We start from the raw sequence: 20,767 nt of genomic DNA on the forward strand, positions 1-20,767 counted from the left end.
AGTGAATTAATGTTGATGCTTTGAATTAAGTTAACCAGCAGCTACATCACAGGCTGCTGTGTTTGTTTGTGTGTGAGTTATATGTTTTTAAGACGTGTAGACTTGTTGTATCCTGTACTACTTTTTGATCGGTTTGTTCCTGAATACAGCTATTTTGATTAAACTTACCCGAAGAAGACTATCTGATCATTATTAAGAAGAAAACAAACATTACATTTAGCAAGCCCAGCCAGGAGGCAGAACGTGTTCTATATTAGTACTCTGTTTGTACCTGAATAAAAGTCTTTTGATTAAACTTGTCCGAAGAACTTACCTGCAGAAGACTATGATTATTATTAAGAAGAAAATTAACCTTACAACTTCATTTTAAATGCGTAACCAGACATTCATTAACGAAAGAAAGAAACTCTAAAGTTGGTCCTAATGCATGTTATTGTTTCCTGATGAGGAGACTGATTTTTTTTTTAAAGTTAAAGCAACACATTTGCCACACTTTCCTCCTCTTTGAGGTCAGATGAAACGAAATTTCCACTGAATTTGTTTTTCGACAATTTCACCTCATTATCAATTATTTAGCTTTTGAAGTATATCAAAGCCAATGAAAATAGTTACAATGAAGGTACAGAACAGCAAGCCAAATATCACTAGTAGTGCAGATGTTGTTAGTGGACAACTGCGATCCAAGAGGTCAATCGAAGACCTGTCTACTACCCAGCATTCCGAATTTAAAGATCCAGTAGACATCTTTCAAAGAAGAGCAGGTGTGTAAACCAACAAGATACAGTTCAAACCCTAATTAACATATTTAAATGAAAAAAAAAACTGAGATCTAGACCTTTTAAGAGTCCAGCCATGCTGAAAGTGTTAAATACTTTATTTTAATATAAACGTAGATATATTGATTGGACGCCACCTGTGTAAGGAGATTGTGTCTGTAATGTAAAAGCTTGTCACAACAATACAACCTAGACCCATTTGATTCCTTACCCTACCCCACTTTACTTTGATGTCTCCAGGAAGCAACAGACAAAAACACTTTTAAACAAACTAGTTTGAGCTCTATACATTTGGCTCCTGATAGCTCTTAAGCAGCCCACAAAGACAATTTTGAAATCTCATTGTTATCACTGCATTTGGGAAAAGTCACATGTAGCTTCATCAGAGAGGAAAAGGGATATTAGCCTCCAAAACAAGGTTATTTTTTATTTTCTTGTCTTGTATCCCTTGTATGTCTTGTTTTGGTTTCTTTCCTATGCATGATCTGCAGTACAACAAATAAAATATAGTAACACTCTCTTACTTGTTATGTCAAAAATGATACTATCCAAATTCCAAAGATACACTATACATATAGATGTAATTTTAGACATTGTATATTTTATTATATAGTGGTGTGGTAGTGTCCCTATAGTTAGGGTTTCACAGTGGATTCTATGTTAAACTCACATTTTTGCCCTTTAATAACTTTTGACGGATTTGCCTGAAGATCAGTATGCACTGTCCTCTGGGGTAGATGTGGAAAGCAGCGCTGCAGCCGCTTGTGTGGGTTTTGAGATAGTGAAAAAATGCAAAAAAAGGTAGAGAGCGGTAGAACACGCTAGTGTGACTTAGTATACCTGTGTTTGTTTCGGGTAAAAATATGAATCCATTCAAAAGTTAGTCACATTTTCATCCCCCATTGTTTTCAATGGGATTTCCACTTTTTCCACAACACAATCTGACATTCTCTATACCTTAAACTGAATAACGGTAATACCAGGTTTCATAACAATTGGATAAACAGTTCTGGACATGAAAAGTGACATATGCATGTACATATGACCACCTCTACTACGACATCCCCTCCGCAAGGGGTTAACAAGGTTTTGTAAAACAAACTGAAGTATGTGGAATGATGCTGTGATGCTATAACAACATTGCATTCGACCTGCACTAAGATCCAGCTGTTAAAAACAATCCGTTGGCATACTGTGGCGTGCACAGATCTGTGCATAGCCTAGAAAATATTTGTCAAAATACCTGCAATGTTCTCATCTTCCATGGCATTTACAATGTGATGAAAACTAAAGCACTTTCAATTGTGGTTTGCGTTACATTTCCCCAGTTGAAAAACCACTGCAGTACAACAAGACCGAAACTAAATTAGGTAGAAAGTTATATTGTCTTGCCAGTAAGTAACCTAAAGTGTCCTAGAAACTGAAGTTTTGTGTGGCAAATGATCTCTTCCAAGTAGCATTCAAGCAAGTAGTTGCACTCATGGCTTCAGTTAATAAAAAAAGACAATTACTACTGTAGATTACTTACTTTCGTCACAGAGATTCAGCTTGGACAGGCTTCTACTGTTGATGCCATCAAAACCTTCTTCGTTAAAAGATACATTTTCCCGCTCTTCACAAGAGCTCAGGTACATAGCCTTAGTCTCCATTTAGCATCTACTAAAAAAAATAAAAAAATAATAAACCAATAAAGAAATATAGTTGTCAACACATTTCTGAAAGTCTGTTAGGCCTCTGTGACGTACATACCAGATGTTAAATGCTAAACAACTAAACACTCTACAGTGTGCACACTGTCGAACAGTAATGAACCCCATACTGTACTGATTGTCCCGGGACTACCATGTTCATCATCTATCTAATATTCTAAATACCTCATGGTCACAACTTTTGGAAAATCATCTAAAAATGCCCACAAGTCCATCAAATTTGGACAAGCTGTTTCCAAGACACAGTCTCCAAAAGCTTATAGTAGGTGTCACCACAACCTAGATTCGCACTGTGTTGTATAACCTCTTGTAACAAATGCCCAGGCAAAGTATAATAAAATTGTGGTTAGCAGTTCTGAAGACCAGAACCCATGAACAAGTAGGCCATGATAACCTATATTATGGTACCCTCAAGAACTTGTGCTGAACAGTCATGTCCATACCAAGTTTCATCATAACTGGGTGAGCTGATATCTCTGAAAGCAGGTCAGTACCATAGGTTTTTAAACAGATCTAGACCTGCTGTACTGCCATCTAGTGCCTTACACAGAAAGCCTCAGTGCTGAGCTGACACCCACAAAATCCGTTCCAAATCCTAAATTCCAAATACAGCGAATCAAAATCAAAATTATCAAGAACAATAAGATGCCTCGCAAAAATACATTTGTAATTAGCCATCAATGCAGTAAGAAAGCAGGCTCCTTTTTTTGTATAATGGATAACAAGAGATATTTTGCATCTGTACTGTTTAGAACATACAATAAAGCTGCTGTGTATGAACATTTTGCTCTTTCCAAATGTAGTACATACAATTACATGTGTGCAAATGTTTGAGTACATACTCTCCTGAGGATATTGATAACCAGAATTAAAAGAGTAAGTAGTGGGGGTCCGAGAAATATAACGTTAAACCCCTCAAGTGTTGCTACAGCTGTTTAAATAACGTACCTGTAATTTTTTTTTTCATTGTTAACATCCTGACAACTGTTTACAATTATATCTTTAAAGTCTGCATCAAAGCTCTTTTTGAAATGACCGCTCTAGTGCACTGGGGTTTGAGATCTGTCCTCAATCACTGCAGGAAGAGCGATAAAACAAAATGTAAAAAAAAAAAAACAAAACAACAAGTCCTCTGGCCAATAATCCTTACACCATTACTTTATTAGACCAGATATTTTGAAAAGAGTTTTGAAACAGACTTTAAAGTTATGTGGAAAAACTTCTCAAGATGTATAATGCTATATTTTGTAGCTATATATTTTTTGGAATCCAGCTACTTACTCTTTAAGACTAGTTAAGCAAGGGTTTGATCATAATCAAGAAGCAACTCCTATGCTTAGATGTCTCATATTACATACATTTAAGAAACCAGTATCATTCTAATAGACGTTTCATTGTTCCCATGTCTTTGAAAGCAAGTTATTTGTTTGTTTTTTTTGTTTGTTTTTTTTCCCCATGGTTTCCCACAAATACAATCAGCGTACCAGTGTTATGTACCGATACTATAACAACAGCCACTGCTTAACCTGTGAATCTCTGTGCCACTGTAGGGGGTTGGGTTTGTTACACAGATACATGTCTACTTTGGAATCGAGATGCAAATTCAGGTCTATATTATTCAAACTCAAGCCCTTATAAAGGCCAGTCTTTATTCTGAAAAACTTTTGCGTGGTTTTCTCAGGCATAGCTTTGGTCAGCCTAAACTGAACTTGACTCATCAGTACTTGGAGTGCATCTCTTGTACCAGCACATCTAATATGAGAATCAGGCCAATATAAACAAAACACTGCATTACAGTGCCAATACCAGTGTCGTGTTATTTTAAGGTATGCGGATAAAAGGTGGTACGCAGCTCGCACGTGCCTAAACAACTTCGGCTTAAAAAGCATGGGAGTGCCGAATTCAAATCGGGTACATTTTGCTGTTTTGGGGTTTTTTTTCTCATCTTTTTAAATTTAATTTCTCATATTTTTCCACCATTAAGAAATAGTATGCAAATATTAATCATATTCAATAAATGTACCTGTTTGACAATAGGAAAACACATCACATCGCAATTGATTGCACCTGTAGCACAATCTCACAGCATACCACTTGCAATGTGACAGTGTACCACTGTCTAACATTACACCGGTCATGTTTTGGTATGCGTACCACATTGTGACGACGTACCACTTTATAACACTACACAAGCACTGTCCTTAGACATTCATTGTTCGGTTTATCAACCACAACGCTGTAAGGATCCCTGATACTGCTTCATTTTTTTAAAAATTATCCTCCAATATGTCCAAAATTACTGTATCAGTTTTGATCAGTCAATATAATAAAATTCACTATTACTAAAATAACTGCATCACACAAAGTAACTTAAATGAAACGCATCTAAGTGGTTGAAACAAGTGTCTCAATTCTACCTATGCGTCCTGATCTCAGACCGCAGTTCGAAGCTAACGTCAATCGCCATATAAAATGAAAATCAAAAGCAACATTTATCACAGTACGTTATTAATAGTGACCTAATCCAAGATTTGGAAAACGCGATTTTTAATTTTTTGACACTTACCTTTTCAAATCAAAATGTGGTATTCTTTCTTTCTTTCTTTCTTTCTTTCTTTCTTTCTTTCTTTAAGTTCTTTCTTTCATTAACGCTGCATTTTAAAGTTTTTACGGGGGTATACAGCTTGCCTTGCCTTAAAGCTAAGACAAATGCTTTTTTTGAGTTATTCCCTTTGAGCGAATAACAAGAACAATATATGCATGGGCAAATTTCAGATTAGTTGAGAGACAGCCGTGAATACAAGCGTAGGCAACTTTGTGTTAGGTCCAGTTATTCTTGGAAACCCGCAAATGATTAGGTTGAGGCAAGCCAGTCACCCTGGGTCTGTTTTCCTCGCCTCGCAAGAAGCAGTTTATCTTCAGGATTGTAATTTAAAAAGTCGTAAGTACTGTATTTCTGAAGCAACTCTCCCCAGCCCTTTTTTTGGCATTAGTATACAGTAGTTAGGTGGGTGTTTTACTATATTTGTTTTTTGCGATAGCGCCCTCTTATGTTTGTGTTGTGGAGATGCTTTTTAGCATATTCTGTAACATTCTGCACGACAGTGTGTAAAATCAATGTTATGATTGTAAAAACAGTAGAATTTAATACAATATGTAAAACTGTTAATAATAATAATAATAATAATAATAATAATAATAATAATAATAATAATAATAATAATAATAATAATAAAGATCCATCAGCAAACACACTGCATTTCATGAGAAGGCTGTTATAGTCAGTTTTTGTTGGTAGTTTTCAAAGACTATTGGTGGTATTTTAAGGATTCAGCTGCTTATCTATAACATACATATACTATAGCCATAAGGTGTGTGCACTGCAATTATATTGCAAACAGGAAGTTCCCTTTACCTGGCAGATTGATATGTGTTTAGGATGCCAAGTGTAAGATGCTAGGTGAAAATACTCACACACAGCATTAACCTCCTTGTTATTTGAAGTGCTGGTTTTTATTTCATGTATTTATTTATTTGTTTTTAATGCTTGAACCTGCACCCTAGAAAATCTTGACATGTCACTTGCTGTTGTGCGACATGGTATTTTCTAAATGAGCTCTAGTTATTGCAGCTAGAATGAGTTACATGTATTGTTCTTCAACCCAGACAGTTTGCAAAGCTGTGTTAAAAAAAAAAAAAAAAAAAAAAAACAAAATTGTTGTAAAGTGTGAATTGTTAGAAGGTGTGTCAGTACAGACCAAGAGGTAGATTCAGTGCAAAAATAGTGCTGCTTAATGACCCACTTTATTCATTGTCCGTTTTCATGATGCTAATAAATCAAACACCCACTGAATACAGCACTCAATAATAAACATGTTTAAATAAATAAACAAAAACTAACATTCCCCTTAACTGAAAACACAAATACAGAGCCTCTGGAATTGCTGAATTAATTTGTCAAAGAACAAGTGTAAGGCTTGTATAAGAAAATTAATAATAGTTATTACACAATAAGCATGGGGAGGTGTACAGAGCAAAAGGGGATAGTGCAGCTGTTCAAGTCTCACTTCCTGTGTTCCCTGTATCAACCCCAATCAATATAAGGGAACCTAACAGTCCAAATGCAAACATGCACTCATTAAAACTTGTAACCAAATGTTCTCTGATTTCCACAATCACTTATGTTGAATACTATATATACTGTATACACAATCACTCATGCTGAATACTATATATACTGTATACACAATCTTGATCCTAAATAACAGTCCTTCTGAAACTCTTATCTGACATCCCTGCTGCAGAGATACCTCAGCAGCAGATCAACCAGACCCAAGTAACCCAATTCAGACAGGATTAATCAGGGTGTATAGTCTTTATAATAATGAACAGGGTCATATCAATAGCGCTGAAGTGGAAATGCACAAATACAATAAAGGACAGGAGGAGCGATGCCTACACTGTCTGACATTAAATAATCCAATTTACAGAGGTAGGCTGTGAACTGTGCATTATATGCAGAGTCACTTACTGTAGGACAATTATTTAACATCTCATCTGCAGGATGGAGCACAAGGAGGTTAAGTGACTTACTCAGGGTCACACAGTGAGCCAGTTAGTGCCAGAGGTGGGATTTGAACCGGTGACCTTCTGGTTTCAAGCCCTGGACTCTTTTTTAAAAAAATGTAGTCGTTGCCAATTATTTTTTTTATTTTCTCCCAATTTGAAATGGCCAATTATTATTTAGGCTCAGCTCACCGCTAGCACCCCTGCGCTGACTCGGGAGTGGCGAAGACGGACACACACTGTCCTCCGAAACGTGTGCCGTCAGCCAACCGCTTCGTTACACACTGCGGATTCACCATGCGCCACCCAGGAGCTACAGCGTGGGAGGATAATGAGGCTCCCCGGCAGTTAACAGGCAAGCCTGCAGACCCCCGCCAGACTACAGGGGTTGCAGGTGTGCGGTGAGCCAAGGACACCCTGGCCGACCTACAAAGGCTAGAGTGTGTGCGCTATGCATTAGCTGCAGAGTCACTTACAGCAACGTCTCACCCGAAAGACAGAGCACAAGGAGGTTAAGTGACTTCAGGGTCACACAGTGAGTCAGTGGCTGAGCTGGGATTTGAACTTCTGGTTACAAGCCCTTTTCTTTAACCTTCAAGTTGGTTACAGACTTCTATAACTTACAAAAAGCTACCAAGTTAATGGCAAATACTCCAAGTATGTCAAAATTAAGGATTCATTAGAAAATGGATTGGAGATTTTCTTTAACTTGTTTTTTTTTTTTTTATAACATATCCATTTTGGAATAGCAATAGAACCTGGTATAAGGCCGACCTGACCAGACAGGAGAGCCCTCTTCTGTAGGTTTTATTGCTCAACTAATCTATCTGTGTCTCTCTGTGTATCTTCTGGAGAGCAGCAAGATGGAAAAGAAACATGAAGGATATGCAGGCAAAATGAAAAGTGATGGCAAAAAGATAAACTGGAAAGAATGCGTTTATAGTAGCAAATATGAATGCATCGGAAGACCTTTGATTTGATCTTAGGTCACTTTCTTCTCTTCCAAGAGACTACATCTAACCACAAATTTAGCAGTATCCTGCTGATTTATTGAACTCTATAGAGTTTGCACCTTCCCCCAAATCCTGCTTCAAAGCTACATTTCAGTATTTAAAAAAAGAGTGCCCTTTATGCCAGAAACAATGTCAGAAGAGTATTAGTTTCACTGGCATTATTACTGTAAAAATATCAATTAAATTTGTTTTACAATCCACCTTTATGACAAGCTGTTTAAAAAAAAAAAAAAAAAAACTCTACTATTGTTGTTTTTGGTCCATTTTGATTCAAAACAATGTTCCAGTGATGAATAAATTATTATAAACATCTCCAAAGATAGAGGTTGTAGTAGTCACGTAATAAATCCTGTGCAATTTTGTCATCACAATCATTCATGGGATTAATCAAATAAATAACAAGTTGTTGGTTTAAAAAAAAAAAAATGCTGTAAATGTGTTTTTATCAAGAACGTATTTTTTTTTTTATTGCATACAAGTGACCACTTGTGGTCAGTCATCATTTTATCAACTGGCAATGGAGCACATACATACTCCTGTTTGCAACTGTTAAACCAGTGACTCACCCCGAAGCACACACATCTGCATTTTGTGAAAATATTTGCTTGAAATTACAGCAAAATCCAGTGCTGACCAGAACTGGTTGTGCAGTTTTACCTGTAAAATAACTGGTTGTGCTGCTTCCATCCACTTCACTGCACAGTCTCTACTATACTGTCCTTCAAGGAATTATTTGTTAACTAAATCTAGACTTTGTAAACCTGCGTTGGGGATTTAATCACATGACGTTATTATGGCAGCAGCATATCTAATCGCTCGTGTTCTGTTTTTAAATTAATATGAGCACTTGGTAAAACACAAAACAGCCTGAACGCCAAAGAAACAATAATTCCAGCAGAGGGCGCTCTACTTCATCATCACCACTAAGGTTTCCAGGTGTGTGTGTGTGTGTGTGTGTGTGTGAAGAAAGCAGCAGTACGCTTGCGCATGGCAGACGAATAAAACATTACGGAAACGCAGGTAAGCTCAAAATGTTATTTTACAGTGACGAGTAAATTGTTTAACAGCGATGACTGGTATGTATCGAATAGACTTAAAAAGTCACATGTTGAAGAAACGCAACAAATGTAGGAATCTAAAACTTTAGCGTGGGTTGCAATATTATAGGTGATGGTCTGATGTAATAACTTTTGGTATAAGCGCAGCACAGCGTCTGGACCTGGCGTACCAGTCCATTCAAATGACCACATTATAATTATTTTAGAAAACGGTTATAATATTTTAACAACATCTTTAAAAGTTCTGATTAATGATGTTACTGTACATATTACAGATTGTGAATATGCGCTTCATTTATGCGGTAGAACGCTATATTAAAGTAGTCTTCCAAAACAAATGTGCAAGTTGTATCCTGTTTGCGTAACACTGGGTTCTCCTGTTTGTAAGGTTGTGTAATTGTAAAAACAGTTGTTCATATTTCAAGAGCCAGGTACACATTCTTAAAAAGACGGCACCTATACTATGTGGCGGTGCTGGTTTCAGAAGCGTAAGATGATTAGGCACCAGTTGCAGAACACTTCTGGGGCAATTGTTTAGAAAGGATCACTCTGGACGATAATTATAATATTAATCAGGAAGATGAGTTGTATTTTTCTCCCACAGCGAAACGACAGAACACCACTTGAATGTGAAAAATGAGAGACCAGTGTTTATTATTATTGGTGTTATTAGTCATCCTAGTAGTACGACTACAAATAATAATAATAATAATAATAATAATAATAATAATAATAATAATAATAATAATACATAAATACATACGTACATCAACTATTATTCGATTGTTCCTCAATACAAAACAGTCCAACAATTGTACAATTTTGTATTTAATTTTTGAAAAAAACAAAACAAAACAAACAAAACTAGCAAGTTCTGCAGTAAAATATTAACAAATGTGCAAGTGTCGTTGTATATTTCACCGTGAAGCGGTGCAATTGTGTTATAATTATGTTGGTTTTAAATGGAAGAAACCCTTCTAAGTTATCATTTTAAATGGAAAAAAAATTCACCTTCTTTGGGAAATAATATATATTTTTTATTATATTGATATATATATATATATATATATATATATATATATATATATATATATATATATATACATATATATATATATATATATATATATATATATACACACACACACACACACATATATATATATATATATATATATATATATATATATATATATATATATATATATATATATATATATATATATATTGCACTATATATGCAATCCCAAAAACATTGCAATCCCAAAAACATTGATAAAACATATTTTCGGTTAATAATGAAACTCTTGCTTTTAAAGATGAGCAATTAGGGAGCACCCCTGTTGTGTCTGCACTGGGCTGCAGCTGTGAGGAGATCTCAGTGCTGACAGTGAACAGCAATCATTTTGAAACATCTGTCTCTGTACTGTGCCACTACATACTAACGGTTATGAGCACTGAATAAAGGATTTGAGGCTCATGTGCTATCAAGCAGCAATCTTTACAAGCAATTCTTTCTTTTTTTTGGTAAGAACTTGTCTTCAGGGTGTTCAAGAATAATTTTAGAAAGTCTTTAGAAGGCAGCAGTAAAGAGAATCACCTTGAATGTGAACATCTAGAGAAGCCGCTGTTGCTTTAACAAACCCAGCTTTATGATTTGTGTCGATTTTTATTTATCACCAAGAAACAAGGTGGTAAGCAGCAGGTGAGGAGGGGAAAGCATGAATTATATAAGGTAGACCCAGATTTTCAAGATGTTCATTTGGACTAACAGACAGGAACTACAATTAGATAATGAAATCTGACATTCTAGAAAATGGTAAGCACATGCCTGGCTGTAGCAGCTGTTTATTGTTACAGTCTGTTGTTACATATGAAAGAGAAACCTTTTTGTTTTGGGAGTGCACTATCATATGGCACTGGTAGTAAATCCTGGCCCACCAAATATATTCCAGTCCAGGTCTTTATTCCAGCATGTCCCCAATTAGTTAATTGCCTCACTAGCAGGTTTAATCTCAGCAAGAACTGTTTTAGAACCTGCTTGAGTACAAACCTGGACTGGACTTGACTGGACTGGACTGAATCTCAAGGGCCAGAATTAATATTTGTATTTATTTATTTATACAGAAGATTTACCCATTGAGACTAAGGCCTCATTTACTCCTGTGAGACAATAAACTAATACATGCAACACAATATGTGCGGCTCAAACTTAGTCAGCAGCCTACAAAAAAGAACAATAAAAAACATTTATGTGTTACTGTGGACTAAAGGAAAAACAATGGCAAGAGGCTCTAAGCAATTCTAAAATATCATCTTTATAGCTAGAATAGGGGAGACTGTCAAATAACATCTTCACATCAGGAGTCAAAGAGTTCCACATTTTTGGGAGCTGAGAGGTTAATGATAGTTCCCCAAGCATGTGTGAACCGTTGGAATCCTGAGAACGTAAACTATAGCCAGTGTGAATCCTCTCCACCAGAGCATTCAGATAAGAAGGTACAAAACCTTTAAGAACCATAAAAACAAAATCGTACCAATGAAAAATCCTACGATTTGTTAATGAGAGGCAGCCAAGTTTTATATACATATGGCAGTGGTGTGTCAAAGAATTGAGTACCACTAATATATATGTGAATGTCAGTTTTATATCATGCAGACAAGATAGAAAGACACATATTTACTTTTTAGCCCTTAATATTTCTGTGCATTTTGCTTCACCAAACATTCAAACCTTTTTTAACTGAGTGTGCAACACAGCAGTGAATGCTTCACTCAGGAAGTCACACATCAGTAACCCTGCTGTACACCACCACTCTATGCGAATTCCAGCAAAGGTGTACAGCTTTGTTTCCAAACCACAATTTGCAAACCAAAAATACAGAATGTGATTATTTCACCCCATTTAATTACACCGCCTGTGATTTTTTGTACCGGGTCATGTGATTTATTAATTTTTTTCTAAGTTTAAAACTAGTATTAAAAAAAAACACAAAAGCAAGATGCTGCGTATATACTCGCAAGGCAAGTCAAAGCAAACTGTTTATCTGAGAATGGTTTAAACAGACTTGTGTTGGAAGTTTGCTGAGGGATTATTGTGTTTACTGTAGTAATCAAGTTGTTTTTTAAAAGTGTTCAAATAGTTTTGTCATTTAACCTTTTTTAGTACTGTATTCATGTTTTTACAGTAACTCTAATCCGGCACACTGTCTCATCCAGCACAGTTTCCCGATGTCGCATTGTGCAAATCTTACTGTACTGTGCACGCCTTGTCACGCTATTTTTTTAAAATAAATGTATTGTTTATACAGGTGGGACCTTCGTACCAGCATACTTAAGGAACTACATTTTAATATGTGCGTTGTACAGATGGTTTACTTATTGCTTTCTAATCCCAGTGAATCCATCTTTTAAGGTCCTAGTTGAAATTTTGTATCAGTGAATTTCTTGCCCACGTGAAAAACATGTTAATCCGCACACCTAGGGATATTGTTGGGTATGTTTTGTGTTGTGCCATTAAACAGTCTAGTCCTGCAGATTTTGGACCACATTTTAACACCCTGGAGTTTGTTATTGTGCTTATAAAGTGACCCCCCGGAAGTGTGTTGGTTGTTGAGTGAATCGGGCAGAGTGCTTCTAAGCTGTACTTGTGACATATTTTCACGGGTTGGAACACTTGTTAGCCTGTGAGATTGTACTCTCTAGTCTTAGCATTTTACAAATCATGTTATACAATATTGAATGCTGTTACCCTAGTATTCTGCCCAACCTGTACATACAATGCAGAGATTAGCAGTGTAAAAGATGCAGTTACAGTAAATATGACCTTAGAAAATCCTTAAATTATTTACTGACTACTTTCAATTATTTTTTTTTTTCAGTAGGATTCAGAGAAGCTGTAGTCCGTGATTCTTAACGGATGCAGCACACAAGTGAGCACATGTCACAGGTCAGTAAACATCACTACTAAAATAGAAACCAAGAACGTCAAATAATTAGTCATATCCCTGTTGAGTGTATATTTTCAAGAGAAGCGGAAAACAATAGAGTCTGTAAAAGTATGTGTCTCTGCAGTGAGGTTAGAATAGAAATCCTTAGTATCTGACCAAGCAACTGTGTCTGATGCCTTCTGTAAAATTGTTAGTGTCTAAATTGTTAACACGAATGCGAAGAAAGCTGTAAGAGAACTGATTTGACCCCAACGTAGAACGTGTTCGCAGCACTCAAAAAGTAAAAATTTCTCAAGTTTGACTTTTAGAAGGCATGCTAGCTCTGGAGTTAACAAAAGTTAACAGAAGTAAAATGCTGACATAAAATCTGATCACATTGCAAAGCAGCCCTCAGAGTCTTCATTTTGCATTTGTCTCCTGTGTGTGTGTATGTGTGTGTGCATATAGTAGGGGTTTTAATCTTGACATTTACTATTGATGGATTAATCATCCCATTGATTAATCACATCTGTTTTCTAGTGATATGACATTTTCTTTTGAGCTGTACTGCAGTTTGCATTTCCTTCAGCCGAAATGCCATGTCTGAAAGAAAAAGATGAATAAATACATCAAGAGCATATATATATTGCTGTAAATTACCAGTTGCACTACGACCATGAATACTGTATTTAACAGGTCTGTTTTAGTTATACCGTAAGCTTACAAGTTTCAGACTAACAGGTAAATTACTGAGTGCTGTTTTATTTAGGTTAGCTGAAGAGAAATGTAGTTTATTACCTGCAATTTTATTTTAGTTAGCTGAAGAAAAAGTAAGATGTAGCTGTTCATTTTCTGATACAGTTTGAAAGAAATACATTGAATAAAAAGAAAAATGAGTTTACTTGCAACTAAGATGAAATGCAAATACTGTGTTCTACAGATCTTGTGAATATTGGGTTTACCTTCCAGTTGAACTTTTGCCAAGTGCCTTCTGCCAGTATTCAAGATTTAGTTTTCGTTTTTTTGATACCGCACTCAAGTAGACAAGATTAATCAATCAGTGATGTTTTAAGCACTCGAAGTCCACGGGATTAAAGCCCTGTATGTGCATATTTTTCCATGTATAAATCATTTAGAGTCTAAAACTAAAAGAAACTCAAAATAAGCCTTTTGATGTAGTCTGCACTGCCAGGCGGTAACGCGTGAGCTGGTTTTCGTTGTCACAGACAAAACCTTGCATACAGTAGATATGATTGGTCGATTATCACCCATTAAAACATTTTTGTGATGGCACTCTTTGATCTTTTAATAGAAGAATTCTCTGCATTTACATTTCTAAAGTGGCAGGGGTGGATTTGAAAATAAGGGGCATGAGCATCAGATTAACTTGTTGATTAACGAATCCACACTTTAGGCTTTGAATCCAAAATAAAATAAAATCAGCCCTCTTCAATTGACCAAATATGCTTTCATTTATAACTCGAACACAGTTTTATTTTATCGAATATGAAATTAATTGAATTTAATTGGGATATTTTATTTACAGCTCAAACAGTTTCAGTTTGTAAAAAAAAAATATATATATATATATATATATATATATATATATATATATATATATATATATATATATATATATATATATATAACACACAGAACTGGTGCAATGAAAATGTTTGAAGTTTTGCCCATTTCAATAATTGCAAATGATTTGAAAAACACACAAATGCATATATAATATAAACAGCTGGATATAAAATTACAGTGCCAAATAATTAAAAGGAAAGGTTTAAAAAATACCTCTAGTCAACTTACGAAAGACCCATGTATTTCTTGTACAGTTTTACCACACATCTCTCAGGCTTGTCATTGTTTTCATAGACAACGCATTGCTTACAGTTCATTTTTTTTATGGTGCAAAGCACCTCAGTTTACTCTACAAACCGCAAATGAATCTTGTCCTTCCTCAGACGGACTTCTTACACCAGCTTGTAAATTACGGTGCTCTTCTCTGGCCCTCAAAGCACAATGTAGCCCAATCAGGTAAATAAAGGGTATCCACCAGTTTATGAAGGATGATCGAATCAAGAATTCCTATTGTCCACAAAACCTCTTCCTGTTATTATGACACAACCACATTTTTCCAGTATTAGTATTATTTTAATCTTCAGAACCAGTAACATTTTTAAAACCATAATTCCCCTATTCGTTGCTTCTACCACCACTGCAATCGCTGCTTTCTGCATTAAATTGTTTTTCAAATTCAGAGGGGGACGAACACATACCACCAACTTCTCTAGCTTTGTTTTGCTACACTAAATCATGCTACTTAACCAATATAAACTAGAAACACGTGCAAATAATCAATTGTCCAATATGATGCGAATAAACAACTCAGTGTTCAATCTGCAGCGAATCCACAATTCTTGTGCCCGACAGCACTCGAAGCTGTGAATTTGTTTGCTAATGGAGTTGTTTATCCCTTACGTATTGTACTGTTAGTCAAAAAAGAAGAGGAGAAAAAAATTGAATTTAATAAAGGTAGAAATAAAAATAAATGTCAGTCAGTGAAATTATTAAATCGTGGGAATTGTATTTGTAAGAGAAACATATAATCAGATAAAGTTTGAAGATAAGTTAACTGAGTAGGACTACGTTGAGGAGAGGTGTGTGTTACCGCCACCACATTCACAGCAGTCAGTCTATGGGTCTAAATGAATGTGTCTCACACATAATTGCACATATAGCAGTTATCTTTAGGGTCCACCCAATGTTAAATAGCCTGCCTGGCGACCTGGCCGTTAACTCTTTTTACTCAGGCACTGTCAGAGACAGCCCTGATACTTCATTGGAAAGAGGAGATTCAGAGCTATTTACAGCAGATGACCATATTAGGAGACAGCCTTGAAGTGTTTTGCAGTGTTACTTCTGCGCTGTAAGACAGACCTACTCGGTGCAGTAAACAAACATTTTCCGATACGTGTTTGTGGATCAGATGCACGAGACCAGAGCTGTGTAGGGTTATGTTGCCATGGTCACCACCGTACTGGCCATTCATGCCGCAGTGAACAGCCCCATCTTGTGACACGTGATCAGGTTGCCTGGATTGAATAATTTGAATGTGTTTTTTTTCACATTTTCAATTAATAATTTTGTTTTGGTTGATTTTGGTCCTGTTTGCATATATAGCCATAATTCCTTTATTATCCAGTTTGTTCCAAAAAAACATATTCCATGTTCCCTACATGTTGAAGTTTCATTGTACACCATCAGATTTGAGCTGGCCATGCTAAAATATTTTTTACAAACAGTAAATAATGTTTTGTTTTGTTTTTTCTAAAAAGCGTCTCACTTTTTCTGTGTTTTTTGCTATCTGTATTGAACAGGGTGAGTTTCAGACTATTTCATTTTTTTATGAAAGCCTATTCTGTGCACATTAATTTAATGTTTGACATGTAACTGTAACCTTTGTAGTTAAAGAGTTACAGCCACAAATCTAACAACAGTAAAAAAATAAAAAAATAAAAAAAAAAATAGATCAAAATAGATAAAAACATATTATTCATTGCCAAGGTTAGGGAGGGAATGATTAAAAAAAACAAAAACAAAAGAAAACAGTTGTCATATTAATGTCAAAATTTAGAACCATACATTATTTAAGTTTTGAAATGTTAAAATGTAAACCCTTAGGTTAGTGTTTATGATAGACTTTAGACTTGTGTTATCCAGCAATTATTAAATATTTCACTGCATTCTATCAGGAGTCATTTTCACTAGCTCCCAATAAGTGAGAATTAACCCAGGTGCTAAGATTCTTGAGATGGAACCCAGGTCCTAAGATTCTGAAAATTCTTAGACACCTGCTAATATTTTCAGATTTTAATTACAATGTATGTTCAATGATAAAAAAAAACAAGTGGAGAAATGCCAGTGAACACTGAAACTAGGTTTACGTAAAATTACGTAAAATTAATCCCCCTTTTTTTATTGCTGTTTTTTACTTGTATCCTTTACCTCTCCATATATTCACCTACCACAATATAGCTGGATACCTTTCTTTGACAGGTATGGGTAAACTATCGAATACACTGGAAGTTTGTATTTCTCTTCAGCCTCAGTTTCAAAACAATAAAACTCAGGACATTTGCAACACAAGTTGTCCTTTTTAGAGGTATATTTATTTACTCTAAAAATTTCAAAACCTCCAAATCGGATATGTGTTTGTGTACAATGGAGAATGTGTTTATTTAAAAAGCTAATGCAAGTATCCTTCTTACATGAAGGACACAGTAACCAGTGTGGACTGCAAAAAGAGAGTCTTCCTCTGGACAGTGCAAGAGGTGCACGGTTGGGTGAAGCTGCAGTTCCCTTCTTGTGAGACTTCCTTTCTGCTTGCATTTGTAAATCATGCTATATCAGGTAATCGCTCTGTCTGGTTCAATGTTTATTTTATTTTTGTGTGTGTGTGTGTTTTGAAAAATGATTATAGTTATTATTTGAATGTTGTTTTTACCAGGCCTTCCAATGTGTCAGCTTTAGTTGGTGTTGGTAAAGAAGCATCACAACATGTTGAGGGAACGAATTAACGTTTGAAAACCATACAATTCACAGGCCGTGCACTTCTGAGACTGACAGACAGCAAGCTGGAAAGAATGGGGATTGTGCAGGAGCAGCAGCGGCATGACATTCTACAAGAGTTGCTTCCACTGCGAGTCGAGGAAGAGCTGGATAATCTGAATGAAATAGTCTCCAGTAAGAAGAGAGTTACAGAAGCAATTGGGGCACTCCTTCTGGCCTTTGTTCATACCTTAAGCCTTATAACTGCATGAAATGATTGTATAGTTTAGATAAAAAGAGCAAATTGAATAAGATGGAGGGAGAGAGAGGGACGAAGGGGTATTAGCTGTGAAGACCCGTTAGAAACTGTGCATTGAAGGATAATGTGCGACAACATCTCAACAGTTTCATAGTATCATGTATGTTTTAAAGCATTAAAAATGTTGTTTTTTTTTTTAATTGAAAAAAAAAAAAACGTTCCAGTGATGACAATATAGAACTGTTATAGACTTCTTTATAGGGTGCAGGAAAAAATATGTATAGCTGAAACATATATAGTGAGTGACATACACATTTGTTAGGGACAATATTAAAAGCATACAAAATGGCCGTTTGTTTCAGTATGTAAACTTGTGTTGCCGCTGTGCGTGTTGGCTTGTGTATCATAGTTACGTCTGCTCACATATTGTAGTAAAAGCCTTCTTAATAAAATAGTTTGTATCAGTTAATATTAATAATGAATTATACATAAAACCTACCTAAATTATGAATGAAGCCATGTTTACCTTTCTTCACCAAGTGCCATTCTCATTCTTTCTTTGTCACAAACACACCATTCCAAACCAAATGTCCCTTATACAAGCTACGTGAATGGCTGATCTGAAACATAAGCACATGCTTAAAACAAGCTGAACACAGGACTGGTGACAGAAAACAAAGACAATGCTGCGCTGGGTAACTGGTGCTGAACTGGAAAACTGCAGCCCCAAGATACAGGGGATGGAACTTGCATTAGCAGCTATACTGATGAACCTGTCTGAATTGTTTTCTGTACAGTAGGCATAGCATTTTATATATTGATGTGCTTTTGGGGACATTTAGAAATTCCATATTTATACTGCTTTAGGGTCCGCAGATGTGAGTGTGTTCTTGGCATTGCCTTCTCCATTCGGCAGTGTTAGCAGTCCTTTGTTTCAATCCTGCCCAAAACATTTAAAGATTGTGTCATAGGAGAATGTTTGTTAGTGTCAGAACTGTATCAGTGTATTGATAGCTACTGCTCAACCTCCCTCTGCATTTTGATGTTGCAGTTTGATTATAAAAGAAATATGTTTGTTATAATTCACTTCATTTTTCATGTGTCTTTTTCTTTCAGAGTGTTTCTTTACACTGTGACGCTATATGTGACCCGAGTGAAGATGGAGACTTTGTCCAAGAGCTGAAAATGTTAAACCTTTGAATCACAGCCCTGGAATTCTACATGCTTAACAACTGTCTCCATGCTTCAGTAGCACAGTTTTCAGCTTTCAGCTACTGGGATTTGCATAGTGTTTATTGATACATTGTTTTGAGGCTGGTTTATGTAATTGCTACACCAATACTAACATATGGAGTAAAATCCCACATAACGGAATGAAATGCATCCTGCGGCTGGAATTAATGCCAGTATCACAGATAATGATGTGGGATGGGTAATGGCTAGGTCCCTGGTGGTTACCGTACTTTTATCTGGCAAAGAATATGAGTGGACCAAATGAAAAAGCTTGTGTGTGTGTGTACAAGTGGGAGTGATGGCTATGAAATATAATTAAAATAAATAAATAGTTATAAATAGCTATATAATTACATTGCCTTCAGTGCAGTTATTCAGAGTGCAGTTTTTTTTTGCACATTTGGCTTATATGCACACTTCTCCTTATTTTGGTTTCTTTGACTCTTGCCTACCAACTCTGGAGACAGCTTTTGACTGTCGACAATGTAGAGAGAAGCCCAGCATTCGGAGAGAGCAGCTGCTGGTATTTATACTCCTACACCCCCCCTTTCATCTAAGCAATCTGAGAGACCGACTTGTGCTTCGAACTGTCTCGTTCCATCACTAAGAACAAACAGCACAACCTGCAATTTTCTTTTTACAGACTCATTTATTTGTTTGTTTTGGAGCTTATCATTCAACTGGTTATGAAAGACGGGGCTGGAGAACGATACTGATATCTCCACTAAACTCTGCAAGTGCACCTGAATCATGACCTGAATGGCCATTTCGCCTGGTGGGGTGATTGCACCGAATTAAAGAGTGTGATTAATATCCTGTTTCAGAGATGCAAGGCACTCGATTTCCTCCTTTTCAGGGCACCGGTGCATCAAGAAACCGCTGACTCAGATTAAATGTAAATATACCTCGGGGAGAGACACTTAATCATAGCTGACAGCAAGAGGGCCGCTGAATACTCAGAAGATGAGGAAATCTGGCTTTTATTATGGAATTGTGCTCCAATGTAAGCTGAAATTCAAACATCGAAGAAAATAAAATGTTCTTTTTTTATTTTATTTTTAATAACACAAAAATGTACTGGCATTTCAAAAATTACATGAGCTGCTTGCACCAAGTCAACAAAAGGTTGTTAATGGGTGACATAACTAATTTTTGGATCAATGGAAATTGCTACACACTGTAAATATAGTCTACCATATATATATATATATATATTGCATTATTAAATGTACCCCCATTCCCATCATCCTTCTTTTATAAAGCATGTAATGGCAGCTTCACTACTATACAATTGTGTGGTTATGGTGTGTGCTTACCATTAAATATATGAATCTATTTTACACTTTTTTTTTTTTTTCTGCTCAATAGTTTTACAATTATTGTTGTGCATTAAACAATACCATTTCACTTTGAGGTGAAGGAACTAAAGACATACATTATTTTCAGTCCGATTCATTGCTGTAATGTCATAGTTTATATTGGAGGCATGTAAGTATGCTCATTCGCTTTGATGCCAGCGTGATCGGTTAACATTCAAGAGAGGAAAGACAAAGCCTCCTAAACAGGTTAGTAGGGAAAATTAAACCTCTGGGAATCGATAGCTAGACAGAGCACCCTTCCTCCAGGCAGCTAGCAAATGATCCTATATTATGTATTGAAAAGCTCAA

At 35.9% G+C, this 20,767-nt stretch overlaps 2 protein-coding genes across 6 annotated transcripts in view; one reads left to right on the forward strand and one right to left on the reverse strand.

Annotated features, from left to right (window-relative positions):
* LOC121317485 (scavenger receptor class A member 5-like) overlaps positions 1-5,462 on the reverse strand; it is a 67,204-nt gene extending 61,742 nt beyond the window's left edge. The window contains exons 1-2 of one of the 2 annotated variants that reach the window (XM_041253473.1): positions 5,052-5,462; positions 2,305-2,435 (exon numbers count right to left, since the gene is read on the reverse strand). In XM_041253473.1, the coding sequence (XP_041109407.1) occupies positions 2,305-2,425 (121 nt within the window). In that variant the 5' untranslated portion in view covers positions 2,426-2,435; positions 5,052-5,462. The remainder of the gene's footprint in view (positions 1-2,304; positions 2,436-5,051) is intronic. The other variant, XM_041253474.1, reaches the window with a different exon arrangement.
* Positions 5,463-8,999: 3,537 nt separating this feature from the next.
* On the forward strand, positions 9,000-20,351 carry LOC121317486 (sterile alpha motif domain-containing protein 12-like). 4 transcript variants are annotated; one of them, XM_041253478.1, is made up of 5 exons: positions 9,000-9,084; positions 13,004-13,071; positions 17,335-17,470; positions 17,663-17,803; positions 18,984-20,351. In XM_041253478.1, the coding sequence occupies exons 2-5, from the start codon at positions 13,042-13,044 to the stop codon at positions 19,001-19,003; spliced, it is 327 nt and encodes a 108-aa protein (XP_041109412.1). In that variant the 5' UTR covers positions 9,000-9,084; positions 13,004-13,041; the 3' UTR covers positions 19,004-20,351. The 4 variants fall into 4 exon arrangements, with proteins under 4 accessions (XP_041109412.1, XP_041109409.1, XP_041109411.1 ...); XM_041253475.1 differs by lacking the exon at positions 18,984-20,351 and having other exon boundaries at positions 17,663-18,953; XM_041253477.1 differs by lacking the exon at positions 18,984-20,351 and having other exon boundaries at positions 9,062-9,084; positions 13,007-13,071; positions 17,663-18,953.
* Positions 20,352-20,767: the final 416 nt, after the last annotated feature.

The sequence above is a fragment of the Polyodon spathula genome, chromosome 6 (genome assembly GCF_017654505.1).
Source record: "Polyodon spathula isolate WHYD16114869_AA chromosome 6, ASM1765450v1, whole genome shotgun sequence".
Classification (NCBI taxonomy): Eukaryota; Metazoa; Chordata; class Actinopteri; order Acipenseriformes; family Polyodontidae; genus Polyodon; species Polyodon spathula.

Excerpts from the sequence above, each read along its gene's own strand:
- LOC121317486 (XM_041253475.1), top strand. The coding sequence starts at position 13,042 with ATGCAGCACACAAGTGAGCACATGTCACAG. Across the intron at positions 13,072-17,334 it reads CAAGTGAGCACATGTCACAG|GACACAGTAACCAGTGTGGA; the intron begins GTCAGTAAACAT and ends TCTTACATGAAG. Across the intron at positions 17,471-17,662 it reads TGTAAATCATGCTATATCAG|GCCGTGCACTTCTGAGACTG; the intron begins GTAATCGCTCTG and ends TACAATTCACAG.